At 38.0% G+C, this 27499-nt stretch overlaps 1 protein-coding gene across 2 annotated transcripts in view; it reads left to right on the forward strand.

The window, feature by feature from the left end:
- Positions 1-27499, forward strand: part of BABAM2 (BRISC and BRCA1 A complex member 2) — a 682281-nt gene that overhangs the window by 174251 nt on the left and 480531 nt on the right. For both annotated transcript variants that reach the window (XM_023550554.2, XM_003411950.4), the window contains exon 4: positions 24458-24552. In XM_023550554.2, the coding sequence (XP_023406322.1) occupies positions 24458-24552 (95 nt within the window). The remainder of the gene's footprint in view (positions 1-24457; positions 24553-27499) is intronic.

Below are 27499 nucleotides of genomic sequence, written 5' to 3' on the forward strand. Positions count from 1 at the left end.
TGCTATGCCTGTGTCATAGAGCATACATGAGTGTTGTGTTGAGATTTGGGCACAACAGTGTTTAAGATACACATTGACAGACTAATGTGTGTGTGAAAGAAATTGTGATACTTAGATAACGGTTGACAAAACTAGGATTGCTGGTTTTTAAAGATAGAAAGGACTGGAAAGAAAGGCTCAGAGAGGTTAAGTACATTGTTCACCAGGAAAAACAAAAGCCAAACTTATTGCCATTGAGTTGATTTTGACTTGTAGCGACCCTATAGGACAGAGCGGAACTGCCCTGTAGGGTTTCCAAGGAGTGGCTGATGGATTCAAACTGCCAACCTTTTGGTTAGCAGCCGTAGTTCTTAACCACTGTGCAACCAGGACACCTCATTGTTCAAAATTATTTAATTAGTTAATGGCAGATCTCATTTTGAACTCCTAGTTCAGAGTTCTTTCTACTCATCACAATTTGTTCTTCGAGAAGGTAAAACCAAGACCACCAGCTAGAAGAAGGGCTTCGAACCAGTTCGTTCTGGTTCAAACCCCTGCTGATAATTTGCATTTCCACCCCAGGTATACTGAATCAGAATCTATATTTTAACAAGACCCCCAGATGATTCTTATGTGTAACAAATTTGGAGAGCCACTTCTCTACTAGTAGTTCTCAGAATTGGTTCCTTAAGAAGCAGCATTAGCATTGCCTGGGAACTTGTTAGAAATGCAAATTATCAGCAGGGATTCAAACAGGAACAAACCAGTTTGAAACCCTGGGTAGAAGTTAGTAGGAATCTGATTTTGACTCTGCACAGGAGTTTTTAACAATTGGTGTAGTCCTCTAATGCAAGTATCTGCTTTGGGAAATAATGAGGTGTTTGGTATTGGAGGAGTTAGAACAGATACCATGTAACTACTTTATTGGAGTTATTGTGTGTTTTAAGAAATAATTTTCAGCTATATGAGAAACTGAGCTAGATAACATACGTGGAGAACAATCAACCATATCCTTGTTTACATCTCTTGGCCTAGCTAATTATTAACAACGTCTTCTTTCTCACTTAAGGGTATCCCAGTTTGGATGATAAATTATGTGGTTGCCCTGCTTATGAGGTCTCTTCCAACTCTATAAGTCTGCTGCATAAAAACTATTTCAGCATAAATTATGTAGGCTTATCATCTGAGCTCAAAGGCAATATGCAGAGCCTTTGAGGAAGTCTCTTAAAATTTTTTTAATGAAAAATTTCAAACACTTTCAAAAGGAGAAAGAATGGTTTACTGCACTCCTATGTAACTACACCCAACTTCACAATTATCAATCCGCCGCCAGTCCTGTTTCATGTATCTGCCATCAACTTTCTCACAGGTAATTCTGAAACAAATGCTAAGTATCATATTGTATCATCCATAAATATTTCTTTATGTTGCTTTGCAAGATAAGGAGTGTTTTAAAAACATAACTATCATTGTCACACTTAAAAAAAATCAACATTAATTCTAAAATCTTTAATTACCTGTTAGTGTACAAATTTCTCTGGTTGATACACACACACACACACACACACACACACACACACATTTGTATACACACATATAAAAACCAAAAACTTGTTGCTGTCAAGTTGATTCTAACTCATGGTGATCTCATGTGCTTCAGAGTATAACTGTGCTTCATAGGGTTTTTAAATGGCTATAATCTTACAGAAATAGATCTCCAGGCCTTTCTTCTGAGGCATTTCTGGGTGGATTTGAACTGCCAACCTTCTAGTTAGTAGCTGAATGCAAGCCGTTTCACCCTACAGGGACGTATATACATACCAAACCCAGTGCCATCGAGTCGATTCCAACTCATACCGACCCTACACTGGTGGCGTAGTGGTTAAGTGCTACAGCTGCTAACCAAAGGGTCGGCAGTTCACATCTGCCAGGCGCTCCTTGGAAACTCTGTGGGGCAGTTCTACTCTGTCCTGTAGGGTTGCTATGAGTTGAGTACATATGTATAAGCACACAGACATATGAAATGTGTGTATGTTTTATAATTTGTTTGCATACTCATTATGTATTTGTTGCTATAAGTTGATGTATCTTTAGCTCTCTTATTTACAGTCATCCTCCTTCCTCTCCTCCTCCTTTTCCTCCTTTTCTCCTCCTTCTCTTTCTTCTCCTTTTTCTTTTTCCACCTCATATTCATCTTCCAGTTCCCTTTCTCCTCCTACTCTTTTTTTCTATCATGTTTTCTATTTGTTAAGAAATTGAGTCACTTGTGCCATAGAGTTTCCCACAATCTTCATTTTGATGATTTTACCCCATTGGTGTCATTTAACATGATTCTTTCCTCCAGTATTTCCTGTATAAATTGGTAGTTAGATCTAGAGGCTCGATCAGATTCAAGGGTTTTTTGGGCAATAATATGTCACAGATAATATTGTATTTGTCTACTAAGAGGCCTATAATATCTGATTGTCTTTTTTTCTTTTAATTTTTTTGTGCTTTAAGTCAAAGTTTACAAATTAAGTCAGTCTCTCCTACAAAATTTATATACACTTTGATACATACTCCTAGTTGCTCTCCCCCTAATGAGACAGCACACTCCTTCTCTCCACCCTGTATTTCCTTGTCCGTTCAGCCAGCTTCTGTCCCCCTCTGCCCTCTCATCTCCCCTCCAGACGGGAGCTGCCCACATAGTCTTATGTGCCTACTTGATTCAAGAAGCTTACTCCTCACCAGTATCATTTTCTATCTTACAGTCTACTCCAAACCCTGTCTGAAGCATTGGCTTTGGGAATCGTTCCTGTCTTGGGCTAACAGGGAGTCTGGGGACCATGACCTCCGGGGTCCTTCTATTCTCAGTCAGACCATTAAGTCTGGTCTTTTTACAGGAATTCGGGGTCTGCATCCCACTGCTCTCCTGTTCCCTCAGGTGTTCTCTGTTGTGTTCCCTGTCAGGGCAGTCATCGGTTGTAGCCGGGCACCATCTAGCTCTTTTGGTCCCAGGCTGATGTAATCTATGATTTATGTGGCCCCTTCTGTCTCCTGGCCTCATATTCACCTTGTGTCTTTGGTGTTCTTCATTCTCCTTTGCTCAGGTGGTTTGAGACCCATTGATGCATCTTAGATGGCCGTTTGCTAGCGTTTAATACCCCAGAGACCAATCACCAAAGTGAGATGCAGAATGTTTTCTTAATAGATTTTATTATGCCAATTGACCTAGATGTCCCCTGAACCCATGGTCCCCAAACCTCTGCCCCTGCTATGCTGGCCTTGAAGCATTCGGTTTATTCAGAAAACTTCTTTGGTTTTAGTTTAGGCAGTTGTGCTGACTTCTCCTGTATTGTGTGTTGTCTTTCCCTTCACCTAAAATAGTTCTTATCCACTATCTAATTAGTGAATACCCCTATCCCTCCTTCCCTCCCCACTCTCGTAACCATCAAAGAATATTTTCTTATCTGTTTCAACTATTTCTCTAGTTCTTATAATAGTGGTCTCATACAATATTTGTTGTTTTGCAGCTGACTAATTTCACTCAGCATCGTGCCTTCCAGATTCCTCCATGTTATGAAATGTTTCACGGATTCATCGTTGTTCTTTATTGACGCGTAGTATTCATTATGTGAATATACCATAATTTATTTATCCATTCTTCCAGTGGTGGGCACCTTGGTTGCTTCCATCCTTTTGCTATTGTAAATAGTGCTGCAATGAACATGGGTGTGCAGGTATCTGTTTGTGTAACGGCTCTTATTTCTCTAGGATATATTCCAAGGAGTGGGATTGCTGGATCGTATGGTAGTTCTATTTCTAGCTTTTTGAGGAAACACCATATCAATTTCCAAAGTGGTTGTACCATTTTACATTCTCACCAGCAGCGTATAAGTGTTCCAATCTCTCCAACATTTATTATTTTGTGTTTTTTCGATTAATGCCAGCCTTTTTTTGTTGGAGTGAGATGAAATCTCATTGTAGTTTTGATCTGCATTTCTCTAACGTCTTTTGCCTATTTTTTAATTGGGTTATTTGTCTTCTTGTTCAGTTTTTGCAGTATCATGTAGATTTTAGAGATCAGACACTGATCGGAAATGTCATACCTAAAAACTTTTTCCCAGTCTGTAGGTAATCTTTTTCTTCTTTTGGTGAGGTCTTTGGGTGAGCATAGATTTTTAGGAGCTCCCAGTTATTTAGTTTCTCCTCTGGTGTTTGTGCATTGTTAGTAATGTTTTGTATGCTGTTTATGCCATGTATTAGGGCTCCTAGCATTGTTCCTATTTTTTTTGCCAAGATCTTTATTGTTTTGGATTTTATATTTAGGTCTTTGATCCATTTTGAGTTAGTTTTTGTGTATGGTATGAGATATGGGTCTTGTTTCATTTTTTTGCAGATGGATATCCAGTTATGCCAGCACTATTTGTTTAAGAGACTGCCTTTTCCCCATTTAACAGACTTTGGGCCTTTTTCAAATATCAGCTGCTCATATGTGGATGGATTTATGTCTGAAGTCTCAATTCTGTTCCATTGGTCTATGTATCTGTCGTTGTACCAGTACCAGGCTGTTTTGACTACCGTGGAGGTATACTATGTTCTAAAATCAGGTAGTTGTGAGGCCTCTCACTTTGTTCTTCTTTTTCAGTAACGCTTTACTTACCTGGGCCCTCTTTCCCTTCCATATAAAGTTGGTGATTTGTTTCTCCATCTCATTAAAAGATATCGTTTAATTTGGATTGGAGTTGCATTGTATCTATAGATCACTTTTGGTAGTATAAACATTTTTACAATGTTGAGTCTTCCTATCTGTGAGCAAGGTATGTTTTTCTACTTATGTAGGTCTCTTTTGGTTTCTTGCAGTAGTGTCTTGTAGTTTTGTTTGGTCTTTCTTAGGTCTTTTACATCTCTGGTAAGATTTATTGCTAAGTATTTTGTCTTCTTGGGGGCTACTGTAAATGGTATTTATTTGGTGATTTCCTCTTCAATGTTCTCTTTGTTGGTGTAGAGGAATCCAACTGATTTTTGTATGTTTATCTTGTGTCCTGATAATCTGTTGAGCTCTTCTATTAGTTTCAGTAGTTTTCTGGAGGATTCCTTAGGGTTTTCTGTGTATGAGATCATGTCATCTGCAAATAGAGATACTTTTAGTTCTTCCTTCCCAATCTGGACGCGCTGTTTCTTTATCTAGGCCAATTGCTCTGGCTAGGACCTCAAGCAGAATGTCGAATAAGAACAGTGATAAAAGGTATCCTTCTCTGGTTCCCATTCTCATGTCAAAAATTAGTATTGCCGCTCCTGCTCTTTTTTGATTGTTGTTTGCTTGATATATTTTTTTCCATCCTTTGAGTTTTAGTTTGTGTCTGTAAGTCTAAGGTGCGTCTCTTGTAGGCAGCATATAGACGGATCATGCTTTTTGTCCATTTCGCCTTCATATTTGAGAGACAGTTTTGCTGGATATATGATCCTTGGCTGGCAATTTTTTTCCTTCATTGCTTTATATAAGTCATCCCATTGCCCTCACTGTTCTGGTACTCCAGTCACTCATAGGTTATTTCTCTTGATGGAGTCCCACATGATTCTTAAGATTTCTTCATTTTTTTAAAAATTCTTTTATCTGATTTTTCTTCGGATATTTTGGGGCCAAGTGCTTTATCTTCAGGTTCACCAATTATGCCTCTCTGTCCTTTTGTTGGTGCATTTAGTCCATTTACATTCAGCTTAATTATGGATAGGTATGAGTTAAAAAAAATTTTTTATTATGAGTTTAGTGCTGTCATTTCAATGTCTTTTTGTGTGTGTGTGTTGTTGACAGTTTCTTTTTCCTACCTAATTTTTTGTGCTGTGTAGTTTATCTTCATATATTGTCTTTTCCTCTCATTTATTGTTGATTTTATTTTTGCTGAGTATTTTTTTTTCTTGTATTTTGTTTTAATGAGTAGGATTGTTAGCCTCTTTTATGGTTACCTTAATATTTACCACTATTTTTCTAAGTTTTAACCTAACTTTTATTTCTTTATATCGCCTTGACTTCCTCTCCATACGAAATATCTGTGACTACATTTTTTAGTCCCTCTTTATTGTTTTAATGTTGTCATCTTTTACCTAATGACATCGCTGTTTCCCTGTTTTGAGCGTTTTTCTAACTTGATTTATTATTTTTTTTGTATGTGAGATTTGCCTATCTGGGTTGACATTTGATTGCTCTGTCCAGTGTTCTAGTCTTGGGTTGGTATCTGATATTATTGATTTTCTAACCCAAGTACTCCCTTTAGTATTTCTTGTAGTATTGATTTTGCTTTTAGAAATTCCCTAAACTTCTGTTTAATTCCCAAAACTTCTGTTTATCTGGAAATGTCCTAATTTCGCCTTCATATTTGAGAGACAGTTTTGCTGGATATATGATCCTTGGCTGGCAATTTTTTTCCTTCATTGCTTTATATAAGTCATCCCATTGTCTTTTTGCCTGCATGGTTTCTGCCAAGTAATCTAAGCTCATTCTTATTGACTCCCCCTGTAGGTACTTTTATCCCTAACCGCTCTTAAAATTCTCTATGTTTGGTTTTGGCAAGTTTGATTATAATAGTGTTGGTGACTTTATTTTGAGATCTACCTTATGTGGAGTTTGATGAGCATCTTGGATAGATATCTTCTTATCTTTCATGATATCAAGGAAGTTTTCTGCCGACAAATCTTCAACAATTCTCTCTGTATTTTCTGTTGTCCCTCACAGTTCAGGTTCTCCAATCACTCATAGGTTATTTCTCTTGATGGAGTCCCACATGGTTCTTAAGATTTCTTCATTTTTTTAAAAATTCTTTTATCTGATTTTTCTTCAGATATATTGGGGCCAAGTGCCTTATCTTCAGGTTCACCAATTCTGCCTTGCACGTACTCTATTCTGCTCCTCTTTCTTTTGAATTCTCTAATTCTGTAATTTTATCGTTAATCTTCTGAATTTCTGATTACTGTCTCTCTGTGGATTCTTGCAGCCTACTAAATTTTTCATTATATTCTTGATTAAGCTTTTTAATTTCTTCAGCTGCTTTATCTGTGTGTTCCTTGGGTTGTTCTGTGTTTTGCCTGATGTCCTTCCTGATCTTGTTCCTGATGTCTTGATGAGTTCTGTATATTAATCTGTTTTATTCTGCATTCTGGTAATTCCAGAAAGAGAGCTTCATCTGGAAGATTCCTTGATTTTTTTTTTTTTTTGAGAGCTTGTTGCAGCGACCATGGTCTGTTTCTTCATGTGATTTGACATTGACGGCACTGGGTTTTCTGGGTGTTGTCTCTGAGCCATCTATAAATTATTGTAGTAGTTTATTTTATGTTTGCCTACTGAATACTAGCTTCTTGCTTTGTTTTGTCTTGATATGCCCAGATTGGCTGCTTGAGTGAACTAGTTCGAGTATTTTCACCTTTGAAGCTCTGACGTCCTGTCACCTGATGGCTAGAGCCTAGGAATCCACTCACTTTTCTTGTATGTATTCAGCTCAGGTGTTCAGGTAGTTGGTCCTCATGTGTGTGGTATATGCACTGTCCTATAGTCTTAGAGGGGCAGGGGTGATTGGTGTAGGTACAGGTATCTGGTTGCACCAGGGGGTTACACTCTGAACAAGGCAGGGATCGTCAGGAAAGTGCATTTGTGTTCTCTAGAGCACAGAGCTGTGTAGGTTCTTCAACAGAACCATGGGTGCCCAATGCTTTTGCTTGTAAGAACTGGGAGGTACCATTTATCCCTGGATCCCTGTTGCGGGTGCTAGGTCAAATGGGTGGAGCCACCAATCCTTAGGCCCGTGATGTGGGTAGATGATTTCCCTGTTTAATAGGCAAAGCGATGTGAACCATCAAACACCCACCTCTCCATCACACAGCTGAAACAGTTGTAGTCTGCCAACAAGGGCCTATTCTGCTGAAATGGCCCCACCCAGGTCCATGCAGGGGTGAAAGTTATTCAAAGTTTGTGGACCTGTTTTGTCTGGACAAGAGCCTCTTCTGTCCTGAGCTCCCCAGCTTAGTGGAGCTGGCAGATTGTCTTTTCCCTGAATTGTGAATTTATTCCTTTTCCATGGCCGGTAGAATGGCTCAGAGCACACAGCTGGGCCTATCTCAGGCTAAGGGAAATCAGCAGCCATTGAAGCTGCCTTGGGTGCTGGGGTTGTGGTAAAATAAACACCAAATACTTAGCTTTTGCCAAGAGCGCCGTTCTTCTCTGGTTTCAGAGTTGTGAGTAGACTGTGTGGTTTGGTGTCTCTTCCTTTGGAAACCGTGCCCAGAATGCTACTGCCAGCCCCGCCACTGTCTCTCTAGGAAATGGTGCCTGAGGGTTTCTGGTGATGCAGGTGCGGCAGCTCCTTTCTGCTTCGGAACCATCTTTCCCACCCCCTGCTACTCTGTCAGGGCTCCTAGCTAGTCATAAATTTAATTGTTTTACTTATTTTTTTCATGTCTTTGTTATTTTTTTTGGTTGTTGTAAGAAGGGTCACTGGATGTGTCTGACTGCTCCACCATTTTGGTCCTGCCTCTCCAATTGTCTTTTGATGTAGCAGACTTTAATAGTCTTTGCTTAGATCCATGAATTTGCTAAGAGTTGCAAAATGTTGATATTCTGTCACTCCTTTTTCATTTATTAGCTGGAATGCTTTTATAAGGACAAGTTTTTCCTCATCAACTAATCCGTTTGGTGGGACAGGATAAATGTTTCATTCCTTTCCTTTGTTTTCTGGTTTTCAAAATAATGAGTACGTTCCTTTGCATCTTCCAAAGATAACTAATGAAATTTTAGAATATTGTTAACTCATGGATTTAAAATCATTCGATGTGTTTCAGTCCATTGTACTTGTCATTGTTATTGATGCTACATTGACCCATGTTTAGTCAGTAGGAGCCTCTTCATGATGACTCTTGAGTCTTGTTGATATGACCCCAAAAATCTTTGATAGCTTTTTTGCTTTCTAGGATGTCCAGTTGTTCCAGGTCCATCTTATACTTTTTTCTCTCCAGCTTCTGGCCAGTGTTTTCGTTCTTTTTTATCTCAGGGTGTAACACTTGTAAGAAATTGCTCCACTTTGGAAAATTATCTGGCTGTTTCTAATGAGTTGCTGAACCAGATTCTCTCAGGGCCCAAGCCACGCTTTAGTTTGATTAAGTTGTTTCATCAGGTAGCTTCAATAGCTTAACCTGTTCTCCTCTATTTTAAGGAACTTTGTTTGTACAGTCTTTTGGTCTTTTATGTGCTTTGAGGGCAGTCACGTTGCCTTCCTGTAGTAGTTGTGAGTTAGAAATAGAAGTACTACTGAAGCCTTTTCTCCTGGCATTGGTTGTTAGCTACCCAGAAAGTATGTTGCCTTCTTGTGTGGCTGTCACTGAAGCAGCACAACTGTGAGAGATGATTTTGGAAAGTCATAGATGGCCATGGTTGGATATTAAATACTTCATTTCTCTAGGAGAGATCTATATTTCTTCATTGAACAACCAAACTTCTTGCCTTAGGTTGGATCCTGAAAACAGGGGAGCCTTACACAAGCATTTGGGTACAGGTAGTTTATTTGGGAGGTGATCACTGGAAGCACAGTTAAGGGAGTGGGGAAGAGATACAGGGAGGGAGAAAAGCAAAAAAAAAAAAAAAAAAAAGTTCATTAGTGGATGGTTATTGCTGTAGGCATCTGGGGCTAAATCCTGCTTATAACCCCCCAACTGTGTAGAACTCACCTCAGAATTGTCCGAGGGAGGGGGAAGGAAGTTGTTTATGTGTGCACTTCCATCCTTCATTCTTGGGGGTGATTTATTTCCAGGCACTCCATTCTTTTCTAAATAAGTTGCAAACATTATGACATGATAGCCCTTAATAATTCAGTGTATATCTTCCAAGAAAAATGACATTTTTCTCTTTTATAATCTCAATGCCATTATCACACTCAAGAAATTTAACATTGATGCAATAATGTTATGTAATATATAGTCCATATTTATATTTCCCCAGTTGTCCCGTTGATGTCTGTGGAGTTTTTTTCTCCTGAACTGTGATCCAATAAAAGATCATGTACTACTCCTATCTCTTTAGTTTTCTTTAATCTAGAATGGTTCTCTTACCTCTTTTTTTTTGTTGTTGTTCATGACATTAAATGCTTTGAAGAGCCCAACCTGGTTGTTTTGTAGACTGTCCCACAATTTGGTTTGTCTGAGTAACTATGATAGTATTCTGGTGAAACTTTTTTGTCAGGCTTTCCAAATAGTTTATGTGTTCTCAAGAGTCTCATCACAAAGCACATGATGTCAGTTTGTTCCAATGTTAGTGCTGCTAAGTTTGACTGCTTGGTTAAATTAAGGTGATGTCTGACTGATTTCTTTGTTATAAAGGTACCTTTTCTCCATGGTTATTAATTACTACTGTGTGGGGTGATATTTAGAAACTGTATCCTATTCCCCAATGACCCTTTGTCTCATAGTTTTAGTATCCACTGGTGATCTTATCCTGAATCAATTATTTATTGGTATTTGTAGTCATTTTCATAAATGTTACACCTCTTAGATTGTAAACTTTGTTAGGGTAGAATCTCTTAACCCTTTTTTTTTAAATCACTGACATTACTCAGGGTATTGTATGTATTTAATTTTTTTTTTTTAAGAGATTGAGTGAATTAGTAAATGAAGATTATCTTCTTAGAAAATGAGAGAAAGTTTTCTTTCATACTTCCAGTTTAACTCAGATCTTTATAGTTACATGCTCTTTTTCCTTCACCTTCCTCAAGTATAGTATAATTGGTCACTGTTTTTTCCCATTCACATTTCAGAATTTTTTCATAGTGTCTTCCTAAATGGCAATGTTTCTTTTTCTTCTCTGTAAGTGCAAAGCTACTTACTCTCTGTGTTTAAACCAACCATTTATCCATCTCATTATAGAAAATGAAATATAAATATATAGTGTTTCTAGAGGCTACACCTGAATCAGTGGGGTGTGTGTGTGTATAAAAATCAATCTTATCTGCCAAGTTTTATTTTTATTTTCCTCATATTTTACTATTTCATGACAGCAATCATTACTGATTTGTTTTAAAATTATATTTAATTCCTAATTACTTAAAAAAAAACTACAATCATAGAAAGGTTGATAAAACTTACTTTCTTATTATGGTGTCAGCTGCATTGTGGTCATTAAAAAAGAATTGGTAATACATTTCATTAATGAAACAGTTTGTGAATATGCATTAGAAAATTACTATGACTAAAATTTTCAGCAGTGGAATATTTATCACTCAATAAGGTAATGCTAATTCATAGCATTTGGCTTAAAATATTATTATTTTATGCGTAGAAGTAAGTATACAAAAATACAAGGTTAAAGGTTCATTTTAAACATTATAATATCTAAAGATGGGACATTTATATCCTTTTCCTAATTAGTCTAAGTTGTTAAGAATCAGCAATGTAGCAGATTCCCCTCTGCTATACCTGAGAATCATGTAGCTTTAATTTCTGAAAACTGCCTTTTATTAGAGATTGCTGAAAAACTGGGCATATATAACTTGGGGAAGAGAAGATTAAAAGGAGAGGTGACAGCAGTCTGGAGATGATTTAGGGACTGGCATGTAGAATAATTGGAAACCCTGGTGGTGTAGTGGTTAAGTACTACAGCTGCTAACCAAAAGGTTGGCAGTTCGAATCCACCAGGTGCTCTTTGGAAACCCTATGGGCAGTTCTACTCTGTCCTGTGGGGTCGCAATGAGTCGGAATCATGGGTTTAGTTTTTTGGATTATATATGCCTCCAAATTACTTTTACCCATTAATACTAATTCTACCCTAAATCAGCATTATTTTACATTAAAAAACAAAACAAAACAAAACAAAAAAAAAACCATTGCTGTCGAGTTGATTCCAACTCATAGCGACACAATAGGACAGAGTAGAATTGCCCCGTAGGGCCATCAAGTCAGTTCCAACTCGTGGTGACCCCACATGGGTCAGAGTAGAGCTGTGCCCCGTAGTTTTCAATGGCTAATTTTTCAGAAGTAAATCACCAGCCTTTTGGCTAGTGGCTGAGCATGTTAATCATTTGTACCACCCAAAGCCTCCCTCTACCTCGTTAAGCAACACATTCTTTTGCTAGGCAGTTATTCATTGCTGGAAAAAGTTCTTTATTCCTTTGGAAAAAAAACCCTGGTGGCATAGTGGTTAAGTGCTATGGCTGCTAACCAAAAGGTCGGCAGTTTGAATCCACCAGGCGCTCCTCGGAAACTCTGTGGGACAGTTTCGCTCTGTCCTATAGGGTTCCTATGAGTCAGACTCGACTCAATGGCAATGGCTTAAGATTAATTACCTTTTCCAGATAAGGAGTAACCCTTTTCATCCTATGTCTCTTACTGGTTACAATTAAAAACCCTGGAGTACCTAAGGAATAGATAAAGCAACCACCTGAAGACTCTGCAAAGTAAGTAATAGCAGATGTACTGAGAAAGAAAATCAAAACTCAAAGTATGACCCATACAGAGGCTTGTTTCTGTGTGTATATGTGTTTCTTCTGTATCTCCTGGATTAGACTTTATGGCAGCCTGGATGCTGGAATTGTTCAATATGTATGGCCAATGAGTGTGATAAAACTCATATAACTGTACACCAAAAAGGTGAATTGTACTCTATATGAAAAAATTTAAGAATAGTTTAGAAATTTATTACTACTATTTTATGTAGCTACTAAAAAAAAAATAGGTTTAAAATTATGTATGTAGCTTGCATATATTTCTGTTGGACAGCATGGCTTTGTATATTAGATATCTAAAGAAGGATTAGATGAGGTCTCTGCCTGTGTATAAGAATCTGGTACTAGGAAGTCTTAGGAGGAGAAGAGGCAAATTTAGATCACTGAAGTCTAGCTGTACTCCCTTCCCCATCTTTGCATCTACAGATATTTTTTGAGGGCCTGATTCATGCAAATTATTCCAACTCTCAGGTGTTATAGTTCTCTATAGTTTCTTTTCTTTGATACAGGAAAAGAAATTCTACCTTTGAACACAAAAACTATGCTGTACAATGGAATCATGGGAGGTATCCCTGAGTTTGTAGACAAAACAGTACACCAGTGAGGTACTTAATAAGTTTCTTCATGATATCCTTGTGTTGAATGTTTAGGTTTGTAGTATTATTGGGTAGATATTATTATTTGAATGATTGCACCCAGAAGGTACTGGTTAATTGAACTGTGACTTCCAGAAGGGATGTTTCCAGAAGCATGCCTAGTCAATCTATTTATGACTCGAAGCTAGGAGTGCCAACCCAGAATGGTGGGAGAATCTAAGAATATTATGATGGGCTGTAAATAGAGAGGTAAATCTACAAGATAAATTTAAAATCCTGAAGTAGATTCCCAAATTCAGCTGTCGCAATTAAGAATGAGGAATATGTGGCTTAGCATTAGTACATATATAAAAGTCTTGGGGCTTATAGTTGATAGGAAGCATAATACAAGTCAGCTCTGATGTGGCTGCCAAAAAAGCTATTTCAATTTGTGATGATAGTAAAAGAAGCTTAGTATCTAAAATGAAGGCATAAATTTTCTTATTCTATTTTTGATTCTGTGCTATTTAGAGTACACGTGGACTCTTATGTTTAGTTCTGGGTGTTTTCCTCTAAAAGGGCTATAAATAAACTGATAACACATTCAGAGAGGAGAGGGCAGGATACTAAAGAAAATTGAGATCAAGTCATATGAGGCACAATGAAAAAAACAAAACAAAAACAAATAACAAAAAACTAGGGTGTTTAGCTTGGCTAAGAGCTAATTCATGGTGGCGTTGAAAGATCAGTCAGGAGAACCACCTTCAAATAATAGTTATGATATTGAAGAGAAACTAGACTTGTTCCATAGAGTCCTAAGAATTAGTGGGCAAAAATTTCAGAGAGATGTTAGATTTCAGTGTAAGAAATCACTAAGAGAGTAGCTGAATGTGGAAATGAGTCACCTATCTGAGGTTTTTTCTACAACTCTTTCACTTGAAACTACCTTTCCATTGAAAATCTCCTTTAGGCTGGCATTTCCATAGGATTCATGTCTGACTCTCACCTCCCATACTTGGAGTTTCAGTAAGTAATCATATAATGCAGCAAATAGGAATAGAAGCCCTGGTGGTACAGTGGTTAAGAGCTACAGTGAGCTACGCTGCTAACCAAAGGGTCGACAGTTCGAATTCACCAGCCGCTCCTTGGAAACTTTATAAACCAAACCAAACCCATCGCCGTCGAGTCGTTTCTGACTCATAGCGACCCTATAGGACAGAGTAGAACTGTCCCACAGAGTTTCCAAGGAGCGCCTGGTGAATTCGAACTGCTGACCTTTTGGTTAGCAGCTGTACCTCTTAAATCACTATGCCACCAGGGTAGAGCAGTTCTACTCTGTCCTATAGGGTTGCAATGAGTCGCAATCAACTCCCCAACAATGGGTTTGTTTTTTTTGTTTTTTTTTTTTGGTTTAATAGGAATAGCTCTTCCATCATTGGCAAAACTCTATTTAGAGTTTGAATTGTTTCTTTGACGCTATGTTTTCCTGGCAATTTTTTAAACTTTAAGTTAGAGAAGTGCGATTATTATTCATTGGTAAATAGTAAGTAAAGGAGCCTATGGACAGGCTGTGTTCCTTCGTTAACCGAGGAACAGGGCATGTGGTCTACTCTGCTGACTGATCCTTCTTGAGATAGTGCTGATACCCTCTAGAGATGGCCAGCTGCCGAAGCCCAGGCATGTAAAAACTATCTTGAACCTGGAATTTCTGTGACTTCATGTGTATATCATATTACGAAGCCTTGTAGATGTGTATTTTCAAAGAAAGAGACTTTTGCCCTATTGGTCCTGCTACTATAGCTTGATAATTTTCAGCGAGTTACGAAAAGTAGAGCTCAAAAATACCATTTTGTTGTTAGGTAGGTGGTCATAACACTTCTAGCCAAGCTAGGTTTTTTTTTTCTTTTTTTCCCCTCCACCTTACAGCACCTCTCATCCTATTTTTCTTTCTTTGTTCTCCTGCCTACTGTTCCATTTTAAAAAAAGTTAAAGTAAGCAATATCCAAGGAATCTGTACTCTGTGTTTGTATCATTTTCTCCAGGGTGAAATAAAGGAAATGTGGTGTTATTGCTCTTCTATTTGATTTGTGTTAGTCTTCTCCACCACCTCTGCCTTGAGGTCAGGTGCTATGTTTTCTACTTCCTATATAACTACCCAGGTGTCCAATATGTGCATCTGTGCATAGTGGGATTTTAATAAATGTTCTTGACTGATTTACTGACTGGTGTCCATTGCAAGAAAACGATGCCACATTTTACTTCAAACAGGCTACAGTGTGTTGAGGCAAAGTGTTTCAGGAGTTTTTTGAGGTTGAAGGTAAGAGTTTCAGAAATTCTGAAAGGTAAGAGTTTGAGATTCTGAAAGATAATTAAACTCATTTCTTTGTTTAGAAAAATACTTGTGTCATGTTTTTACTATAAGTAATATAATGATCCCTCTCTCATTCACTCACTCAGAGGATCTTTTGAGTTGAGGGTGTGATGAAACAAAGAATGCAAGAAAGATAAATTTAGTACACATCTTTTCATATATATTTTTAAACTTTATTGTATCTTCAAATACTTATGACTGGGTTTTAGTTTTGAATTGAGTAATATTTAACATGCCCCAGCACTCTCCTTTAAAAGGACCCATTCGACAGAACTTCTTGAAAAATACAGATCTTTGTGAGTGTTCGTCTTATAAAAATATTGCTCACTTTTTAAAAGGGCACATGGCAGAGTTCCTTTAAATGGAGAACCCTCCAAATGCATTTTCAAACTGATTTTACTTATAAAAAATTGAATTTCCCACAACCTTTTGGTAAACCCTTTCTAATTAATTTGTCTTTAAGCTCAGGTTTTCTTAAAATGGGACAAGTTTTTGGGTCAGATTAAAATATTTAACAGCCTTATTTAGATATAATTCACATAACATGCAATTCACCCTTTATTAGTGCACAATAGTTTTTAATATATTCACAAAGTTGTGCTACCATCACCAGTATCTAATTGCAGAACATTTGACCATAAAAACAAACCCCATACCCATTAGTAGTCACCCCCATTCCCTTCTCCATCAGCTCCTGAAAACCATTAATCTGCTTTCTGTCTCTGGATTTGTCAATTCTGGGCATTTCCTATAAATGGAACCAGACATTATGTGGGTTTTTGTGTTTGACTTCTTTCGCTTAGCGTAATGTTTCTGAGGTTTAGCCCTGTTGTAGCCTGCATCAGTTGTTCTTTTTTTCCATCGTTTGTATATATACCACATTTTATTTATCCATTCATGGCTTGATGAACATTTGGTTTGTTTCCGCTTTTTGGCTCTTATGAATAATGCTGCTGTGAACATTCATGTTGAAGTTGTTGTGTGGACATATGTTGTCACTTCTCCTGGGTATATAACTAGGAATGGAACTGCTGGGTCATATGGTAACTCTGTATTTAACATTTGGGGAACTGCCAAAGTGTTTTCTAAAGCAGCTACACCATTTTACATCTTCACAGTGTATGAGAATTCCAATTTCTCCACATCCTTGCCAACAGTTGTTATTATTATCTGTTTTATTTTTATTTTTCTATTACAGCCCTCCTAGTGGTTGTGAAGTGGTTCTCATTATGGTTTTGATTCACATTTCCTTCCTGACTAGGGATGTGTTCAGCATTCTTTCATGTGCCAGGGTGAGACGATATCTCACTGTGGTTTTGATTTGTGTTGCTCTAATGGCTAGTGATTGTGAGCATTTCCTGATGTGTCTGTTAGTTGCTTGAATGTCTTCTTTGGTGAAGTGTCTGTTCATTTCCTTTGCCCATTTTTAATCAGATTCTTTGTCTTTTTGTTGTAGAGGTGTTAGACTTTCCTGTAGATTTTAGAGATTAGACCTGTGTCAGATTTGTCGTAACCAAAAATTTTTCCCTGGTCTGTAGGTTCTCTTTTTTACTTTTTTGTGAAGTCTTTTGATGAGGATCAGTGTTTACTTTCCAGAAGATCCCAGTTGTCTAGCTTATCTTCTAGAGTTTGTGTGTTGTTAGTTATGGTTTGTAGTGCGTTAATGCTGTGTCTTAGGGCCTCTAGCGTTGATCCTATTTTTTCTCCTATGATCTTAATAGTTTTTGGCTTTCTATTTAGGTCTTTGTTCCATTTCGAATTAGTTTTTGTGTATAGTGTGAGGTATGGTCCTGTTTTACTTTTTTGCAGTTGGACATCCAGTTTTGCCAGTACCATTTGTTAAAAAGACTGCCTTTTCCCAATCTGATGGACTTTGGGCCCTTTTCGAAGATCAGGTGACCAACCCTAGGTGGGTGGATTTACACTGGAATTCTCAATTCTGTTCCACTGGTCAATGTATCTGTCATTGTACCAGTACCAGGCAGTTTTGACTGTTTTGACCGTATAGTAGGTTCTAAGGTCAGGTAGCGTGAGTCCTCCTACTTTATTCTTCTTCAGTAGTGCTTTACTTATCCAGGACCTCTTTCCTTTCCATATAAAGTTAGTGATTAGTTTTTCCATCTCTTTAAAGAATGCTGTTGGTATTTGGATTGGGATTGCATTGTATCTGTAGATTCTTTTGGGTAGAATTGACATTTTCACAATGTTGAGTCTGCCTGTCCTCAAACATGGTATGTTTTTCCATTTACATAGATCTCTTTTGGTTTCTTGCAGTAGTGTTTTGTAGTTTTCTTTGTATAGGTCTTTTACATCTCTGATTAGATTTATTCCTAAGTATTTTATTTTTTTAGAGGCTATTATAAATGGTATTGTTTTCCTGATTTCCTTTTCGTTGTTCTCTTTACTCGTGTATAGGAATCCAACTGATTTTTGTATGTTTATCTTGTATCTCGCTACTCTGCTGGATGTTTCTGTTAGTTCCAGTAGTTTTCTCATGGAGTTTTGAGTTTTCTATGTATAGTATTATATCAGCTGCACATAGGGACAGTTTAACCTCCTCATTACCAATTTGGATGCCTTTTATTTCTTTTTCCTGCCTTATTGCTCTAGCTAGAACTTCCAGCACAATGTTAAATAGGAATGGTGATAAAGGGCATTCTCAAGGGGAATGTTTTCAGCCCCTCTCCATTAAAAATGATGTTGGCTGTTGGTTTCGTATAGATGCCCTTTATTATGTTGAGCAATTTCCCCTCTATACTTATTTTATTGAGAGTTTTTATCAGAAATGGGTGCTGGATTTTGCTGAATGCCTTTTCTGCATTGATTGAGATGATCACGTGATTCTTTTATTTTATTTATGTGGTGGAGTACATTGATTGATTTTCTAATGTTGAACCATCCATACCTGGTATGAATCTCTCTTGGTCATGGTGTATTATTTTTTTGGTATGATGCTGAATTTTATCGGTGAGATTTTGTTGAGAATTTTTACATCTGTATTCATGAGTGACATTGGTCTGTAATTTTCTTTTTTTTGTGGTGTCTTTGTCTGGTTTTGGTATCAGGGTTATGCTGGCTTCATAGAATGGATTTGGAAGTGTCGCTTTTCTTTCTGTGTTCTGAAATAGTTTGAGTAGTACTGGTGTAAGCTCTTCTCTGAATGTTTGGTAGAATTCCTCAGTGAAGCCATCTGGGCCAGAGCTTTTTTTTGTTTGGAGTTTTTTTTTTTTTTTTACCTTTTTAATCTCATCTCCTGTTATGGGTCTGTTCAGATTTTTAGCATCATTTTGTGTTAGCTTGGGTAGGTAGTGTGTTTCTAGAAATTTGTCCATTTCTTCTAGATTTTCAAATTTGTTGGAATGTAGTTTTTCATAATACTCTGTTATGATCCTTTTTATTTCAGTTGATTTTGTTGTAATGCCCCCCCATTTCATTTCTTATTTGGGTTATTTTTGTCCTCTCCTGTTTTTCTTTCATCAGTTTGGCCAATGGTTTGTCAATCTTTTCGAAGAACCAACTTTGGTTGTGTTGATTCTTTCTATTGTTTTTCTGTTCTCTATTTCATTTATTTCTGCTTCGATCTTTATTGTTTGCTTTTTTTCTGGTGGTTGTGGGCTTCTTTTGCTGTTCTCTTTCTGTTTGTTTGAGTTGTGTAACTGATGTTTTGATTTTTTCCCTTCTTTTTGATGTGTGCATCTATTGCTATAAATTGACCTCTGAGCATCGCCTTTGTTGTGTCCTAAAGGTTTTAGTATGATGTGTTTTCATTCTCATTTGATTCTAGGAATTTCTGGATTCCATCTTTGATTTCTTCTATTACCCAGTGGTTTTTAAGCAGGGTGTTATTGCAGTTTCCATGTATTTGATTTTTTTTTTCCTTGTTCTTCCTGGTGTGAACTTCTACTTTGATGGCATTGTGATCAGAGAAGATACTTTGTATTATCTTAATGTTTTGGATTTTTTTGAGGGTTGCTTTGTGGGCTAAGATGTGGTCTGTTCTGGAGAACGTGTATTGGAAAATAATGTGTACTTTGCAGCTGTTGGGTAGAGTGTTCTATATATGTCTTTGAGGTCAGGCTGGCTGAATGTGGCCTTTGGATCTTCAGTATCTCTGTCGAGTTTCTTTCTAGATGTTCTGTCCTTTACCAAGAGTGGTGTGCGGGAGTCTCCTACTATTATTGTGGAACTTTCAATTTCTCTTTTCTGTGCTTTTAGAGCTTGTTTTATGTATTTTGGAGCCCTGTTATTTGGTACATAGGTATTTATTATGGTTATGTCTTCATGATGGATTGTCCACTTAATCATTATAAAATGTCCTTCTTTGTCTTTTATGGTGAATTTTGTTTTAAAGTCTGTTTTATCTGAGATTAATATTGCCATTCCTAGTCTTTTTTGAAAGCTGTTTGCTTAATAAATTTTTTTCCATCCTTTGATTTTTAGTAAATTTCTGTCTTTGTTTCTAAGGTGTGTCTCTTGTAGACAGCATATTGATGGATCCTGTTTTTTAGCCATTCAATCATTCTCTGTGTCTTTGTGGGAGCATTTAGGCCATTTATGTTCAATGTAATTATTGATAGGTGTGAGTTTATTGCTGTCATTTTGTAGCGCTATTTTTTGTGGTGCTGACATTTTCTTTGTTCCTCTTACTCTCCTGTGTTGAATTCCATTTGTTTGTGGATTTTTCTTTTGGTAGATTTTGTGTTTACTAAGACTTTCTGTTTTTCTTCTTTATTTTTACGAGTAGGTTTGTTAACTTTATTTGTGGTTACTTTGAAATTTACTGTTATCTTCCTGTGTCTAAACCAGTCTTTTATTACTTGGTATCACCTTGCCTTCCTCTCCATTTGAACGTTCTATACCTCACTGTTTATTCCCTCTTTTATTGTTCTGACGTTCCTGTCATTTACAGATTAACTTCTCTGGTTCCCTGTTGTACACTTAGTGTACCAGGATTGATGTTTGTTTCTGTTTTACTTTGTTGGGTCTTTGCTGTAGAGGGACGGTGTGATGCTTCTGTCTATAGTGCCATGTTGGCTCTACTTCCTTGGATCATATTTTTAATGTTTAGTAATTTGGAAATATTTATTACTGGCAATGCTCTTTTGAGAACTCGAAAATCCACCTTTTTGCCCTCCTATAGTAACAAAAGTAACAGAGTTTCTTGTACTGGAATTTAGAGCATTTAGTTTTTGAGGTTCAAGGCACAATGGATTTCAGCTTGGCTTTTTCCAAAAACTTTATGCATCTACTCAATTATCTTGAGAAATTTTTTCCTTAGAAGTCACTAATGTAAACCAGTTGTAGAACTTTTAAAAAATGTAATACTTTATTTTTTAGAGCATACTTAGGTTTGCAGAATAATTGAACAGATTTACAGAGAGTTCCCATACACTCCTTCTCCCCCTGCCCACAGTTTCCTCTATTATTGATATCTTGCATTGATGTTTTACATTTTTTACAAATAGAAACATATCTCTGATGTATATGCCCTTCTAAGAAATTATTCTTGCCGAGTAAGTTTGAATAGAATGAGTAACCCCCATTGCCATTGAGTCGATTCCGACTCATAGCAACCTAGTACATTTAAATTGTCTCTACTAGTGCTACCTTGGTGGTACAATAGTTGAGAATTTGGCTGCTAACAGAAAGGTTGGTGGTTTGAATCTACTCAGTGGTTCTGTGGGTGAAAGACCTGTCAGTCTGCTCCTGTAAACATTACAACCCAGAAAACCCTTTGGGGCAGTTCTATTCTGTCACATGGGGTTGCTATGAGTTAAAAATTGACAACAGTGCTGCTTAGCCACGGCCTGGACTAATGCTTTTAGTTAGCATATTTGAAGAAAGTTTATGTTTAGTAACAGATATAGTTGACAACCTGAGATGATGGTAGCAGGTAGGGTGAAGGAGAGGGAGTAGATGTTCTACTTTTGATGGCTTAATTCTATACCCAGCTTCTGAAGGGAAATTTTCTTGCTTAAACTCATCTGCTATAGGAATGTCCAAAAGTAACTGCCATTACTTTGTTGTTTACTGTAGATTTTGTCAGTACTTGATATTCAATTCAGAAAATAGAATTTCTTTTATGTATTGAGCATTTCTTGAATATATTCTATATTTGCTGAAATTTTCGCTGTCACAGACATGAAACAAGTACAAGAACTTGTCTATTCTTTGAATGCTTACAATATATTAGAAAGATCAACTATATGCACTTACCTTGTACTGCTGTTTAGTTGTGGTTGTGTGTATGTGTCTTATCACTGTCATTAAATGTGAGCTCCTTGAGGATAAACATCTTTGTATTGACTCAATGTGTATCATAGTACCTCACATGTAGTATGTTGTGTTATGATTTTTTTAATTGAATAGAACAATAAAACAATATTAAACTACTTATAAATGAATACTGAAGCGAATGGTATAATCACTATTATTGTTGAATTTTAGAAGTAATGATGATCAGTGTGGACAGGATTTATTAGGGAAGGCTTCATGCAAGAAAAGGTAATTAAGTAGGCCCTTGAAGGATGGGTGGCTCAGTGGGTGAGAGCTTGGCTGATAACCAAAAGGTCGGCAGTTTGAATCCACCAGCCACTCCTTAGAAACCCTCTGGGGAAGTTCTTCTCTCTGCTGTAGGGTCGCTATTAGAATTGACTCGACGGCAGTGAGTTTAAAGGATGGGTAAAAACTGAGCAGGGTGAGAGAGCATTTTAGCTGGGTGGCATATTTGAGGGCAGCAAGAAGATTATGTTGACTAAAATAGAAGATTGGTATTGGCTTGTGGACAGAGAGAAAGGTGGATAAATAGGTGGTGGTGTTTTTAGGTGCTGTCAAATCATTTTTGACTCGTAGCGACCCCAGGGCATAGAACAGAACAGCCCTGCCTGGGTTCCCTAAGCTGTAATCTTTATAGAAGCAGATACACCGGAGCTTTCTCCCTCAGAGCCACTGGTTGGGTTCAAATTACCAGCCTTTCTGTTAGCAACTGAGTGCTTAACTGTTTGCTTCGTCAGGGCTCCTTGGGTAAACAAGTAGGAACATAACATTTTGGAGGCCTTAAATGCCGGTTTGTAAAGTTTTCTCGTATTCTAGTTGATGCTAGAGAATCATTGAAGTTTTTAAGTAAGGAAGTTTTGGGGCAAAGTAGTAGTCTAAGAAGGTTTGTTCTTTTTTTTTTTTTTTTTTTTAATATTTATCTTCAGTACTATGCATCATGTGTAGACCAAAGTTTAAATATTCGTGAAAGGATGTATGAATGTATGGACTAGGTGATATGAGCCTGTAAAGAGCTGTGAGCAGTAGGAAATATCCATGTGATAAATGCTTTGTAGGAAAAACTGAGATGACTTGCTTTCTAAGAGTGTAAAGGGAGTGTGTAAGGTCAGTGGTACACCAGAGTTTCAACATGGGTGATTAAGAAATAACAGTGGCATCCCTAGAAACAGGGAAGTCATCTAGGGGAAGAAAGGGGTGAGAAAAGGGACAGTGATGAGCATGTTTTTAGACTTCCTGAGTTTGACATTGAAATGCCTGGTACCTGAATGTTTGAATTTGAATATCAGCTGTGTAGATGTTGTTTGAGCAGAATAAATGCACTAATATAACTATGTATGTGTGCATGTGTACATGCTGTATGCTTGTACTCAAGAGTATACATTCTTAGACACACACAGTGTACCTAGAGCTCGTATGTGTGTTAGATTGTTGATACACTAATCTGCTCTTTTGTATTAGCAGAATGATGAAGACTGATTCTTGGGGTGAGCAGAGGACATAAAGGGAGCTAAAGAAAGAGACTGAAAAGGGACAGAGAGGTAGAAGAATTTGCTAGCATGAATTTGCTAATGAGACTTTGTAATTTTTCTTATGTTTCAGAATAATGGTAGCAATAACAACCATACTACTCCTGTATCACTTATTGAGTACTTACTATATGCCAGACACCGTGCTAGGCATGCTATCTTCTTGTATCCTCACAACAAATCTGTGATGTCAATACTATTATAGCTCCCTTAGGAGAACTTCTGGGCATAAATCTAATTTTTTTTGACAAGAAGCTAAGCGTTCTATCCATTACAAGAACGGTATGCCTGTTTAATTTCTGCAAGGCAAGGGCTAGGTCTTTACATGATTAGTCCTCAGTTCTGCCTCTAGTTAGCAGCTAGTGATTGGACAGCATGTAAAACAAACAAACAAAAAAACAGTATGTGGATGTGACTTTTTCTACTTTCCTATTTGGTTATTTATATTTATAGTGTATTAAGAGATAAATCTTTTAATTGCATGTTGTGAATGTTAATTTAAATGAGAATACCAGATTTTTTACTTGAGGAATTGATCATTCAGAAAGTGCTTTTCAAATACACTCATGTGCTGCATAATGTCCCTTCGGGCAGTATCCGACCACGTATATGTCCGTGGTCCCATAAGGTTATAATAGAGTTCAGCAGTCCCAATTGGAGAATGGAATGTAGTGGACATAACTGGATGTAGTGAATGCAGCAGCTTCCTGCACACAACATGTGTATCTCATGTCTTGTATACATGGTACAGTACATATAAAAACTATAACATATATGTCTTGGTAGTCATAATAAACACCTATGTTACTGGCTTATGTATGTACTATACAATACTTCCTATTGTTATTTTAACATGAACTTTCCCTACTTACAAATAAAAAGTTTATAACAGTGTATGCTTTGACTCGGTAGGCTGCAGTATCCAATCTCGTGTATTGCACGTCTCTTGAGTGTTGTAGTGTTATCTGTTTAATTTTCTTTTGAAAATATAACCATGGCCCCAAATACAAGACGTGATAGCAGCAACAAGAGGCAAAGGAAAAGTATCAATCTGGAAATGAAACTGAAGGTATCCCATATAGCTTTGCTAAGTATATGATGTGGCGTTTGCACAGCGTCCAAATCACATAGCATCCTATTTCACAGAGTGTATATCATGGTTGTTAAATGACACATGACTGTAAACTTGTTTTAGAATCTTCTTTGATGCATTACTTACAAAATTTATACTTCAGCAAGGAAATAAGAAGGGCTTGTCATTTTCTTTTATTTCAGGGGATATCATTTTCAACGCTCAATACCCAGAGCTGCCCCCTGATTTTATCTTTGGAGAGGATGCCGAATTCCTGCCAGACCCCTCAGCTCTCCATGTGAGTACCGCAGGATCTTTCGGGTGATTTTTATTTGCTAAACAGAAAACAAAATTGGTTTTTGACAATTGTTTAACAGATAAATTTGCCAAACGTGGATTATTTTTCAATCCCTCTTTTCTCTGTCCTGTGAAATAAGTACAACTCTTTTCCTGCCAGAATAGTTAAATGGGAGACTTTTTTCATTGCAGTTTTATTTTCAGACTATTTTTTTAAATGAAAGTCTCTACCGTGTTGATTGAAATAATTTTCTCTTCAACCACATTAAAAACATTTTCTTTGTTTCAGTATTTCATGCCTGCAATCAATTTTCTAATGTTTACTAGCACTTCATCACAGGGCTTATGAGGAAAGTGTTTCTTGGCTCTTCAAGAAGCTTTTTTTTTTTTGGTATAGAAGTGAAAGTGTCAAATTTGGACTTGTATCAGCATTGTTTCAGTATTGGCATATTATCATCAGGGTAAAGACCAGATTAAATGTTCTTTATTAAGCAAAATTAAAAACTTTGTATTGAAATAAAATGTTTCTGGAATTAAAGTAGGAATACTCACAACTGAGGGAAGAAGTAGTGGTACTTGTCAGAGCACATGTAGTTTATATAAAAAGTATGTGTTTTGCATGGTTGATGGAGAAAAAAAGCGCTATTTGCTTAAATGGTTCTGACTAGACAAAAATGTCTCTTTCATTGCCTTCTAAAATTCAAGTTTTCTACTATGCCTATACTTTAAGAGGTTTTATTATTGTACAAAGCTGTGTTTCTAGTTTTATTTTTCTGGAATTTTTTTGTCTCTTTAAAGTTTTGTAATTAAAAGTTTTGGTAACTTACTTTGAAATCTTGCCTCTTTTTTTTAAGGGAAGTGTTTAACAGGAGGTATTAACCCAAGCCTAAAGAATTATCTTACATTTTAGAATACAGATGTAAAAATATTATTGGCAAGAGTGGGATGGGTTTGCTGTAAAGTTTCTAATAATTACAGACGAGCTGTTACTTTAGGTGATTTTTTGCTTTCACTTGTAAGTTAAATGTGACCCCTTCAGATGCTGTGTGTTATATTATTCACTCCATATTAAAACCTGGTGGAAAATGAGGCAGAGGTATCACCACAGACCTCTCAGTGGAGGGTAGCATATGCTAAATGCCAAAGGTGTATACAGGCTAAAGCCCCCCAGGAATTTCAAGAAGGAGGTCAAAAAAGGCTTTGTAGGAGAGGTGAGACTTAAACTCATTCTTGAAAAACGGGACAAAAATTGGGAGTATGGCAGAGAGTATTTCAAGTAGAGTAAATGACATAAGCAAATTTGTTTAATGTATTGCAGAAGAAGGTACTGACAGGTTTGCTGAAATGTAAGTTAATATAAAAGAAAGGGAGGCGGGGCCAAGATGGCGGACTAGGTGGATGCTACCGCGGATCCCTCTTGCAACAAAGACTCGGAAAAAAAAGTGAATCGATCACATACATAACAATCTACGAACTCTGAACAACAAACACAGATTTAGAGACGGAGAACGAACAAATACGGGGAGGCAGCGATTGTTTTCAGAGCCTGGAGCCAGCGTACCAGTCAGGTGAGCTTCGGCGCCCGATTTGGGGCAGAGCCGAGGGGGGCAGACGGCACAAACAAGGGGCCCAGCCCTAGCCCCCGAACTCATTCCGGGAGGGGGCCCAGCCGGTTCGTGCGGGCGGCGTGGTGGCGCAGCCGGTGGGAAAAGTTCCCGGGAGGCAGTGACTGGTCTTGGAGCAGGGAGAGCAGCGTCCCAGCCGGGGAACCGTCCTGCTGGGATTTTGGTGGAGCGCGGGCGTGGCATAAGCACGGGGAGCAGCTCCATCCCCTGAACTGACCCCGGGGGGGGGCCCAGCAGGTTCGTGAGGGTGGCGTGGCGGCGCAGCCGGTGGGAGAAGTCCCCGGGAGGCAGTGACTGGTCTTGGAGCGGGGAGAGCGGCGTCCCAGCCAGGTTGAGCCGTCACGGCGCAGGCGCGGGGAGCTGCTCCGCTCTCCAGAGCCGACCCCGGGGGGGGGCCCATCTGGTTCGCAGAGGTGGCGCGGCGACACGGCTGGCGGGACGGGGAGTCCCCGGGAGGCAGCGACTGATTTTGGAGTCGGGAGTGCACTGTCCCAGTAGGGGAGCCTTAACCTTGGGCGTGGGGCTGACAGCAGAGGATCTGACCGTGACTCCAGCGGGCCAGACCCCCCGGGGGCAATCTCCACACAGCCAGCACACATAGGCGACGCGCCCCACGGAAATCTCAGATATAATAGTCATTCCAAGCAAGACAAGCAACTCTGGCTATATACTGAGGTGCTACTCTCCTATCTCGCTGATCCCTCCCCCACCCTCCCCAGGCGACTTCATTAATATCCAAATAGCCTGAGCCAGAGGGAGAACTCTGATAGGGATCTGACTGCATTTTTTTTTAGCGGATTTTCTGGAAAAACTAGTTTCCCAGTGATGGCTCAGAGACAGCAGTCCATATCAAACCACATAAAGAAGCAGACCATGACAGCTTCTCCAACCCCCCAAACAAAAGAATCAAAATCTTTCCCAAATGAAGATACAATCCTGGAATTGTCAGATACAGAATATAAAAAACTAATTTACAGAATGCTTCAAGACATCACAAATGAAATAAGGCAAACTGCAGAAAAAGCCAAGGAACACACTGATAAAACTGTTGAAGAACTCAAAAAGATTATTCAAGAACATAGTGGAAACATTAATAAGTTGCAAGAATCCATAGAGAGACAGCATTCAGAAACCCAAAAGATGTTTTAACAATAAAATTACAGAATTAGACAACACACTAGGAAGTCAGAGGAGCAGACTCGAGCAACTAGAATGCAGACTGGGACATCTGGAGGACCAGGGAATCAACACCAACATAGCTGAAAAAAATCAGATAAAAGAATTAAAAAAAATGAAGAAACCCTAAGAATCATGTGGGACTCT

The sequence above is a fragment of the Loxodonta africana genome, chromosome 12 (genome assembly GCF_030014295.1).
Source record: "Loxodonta africana isolate mLoxAfr1 chromosome 12, mLoxAfr1.hap2, whole genome shotgun sequence".
Classification (NCBI taxonomy): Eukaryota; Metazoa; Chordata; class Mammalia; order Proboscidea; family Elephantidae; genus Loxodonta; species Loxodonta africana.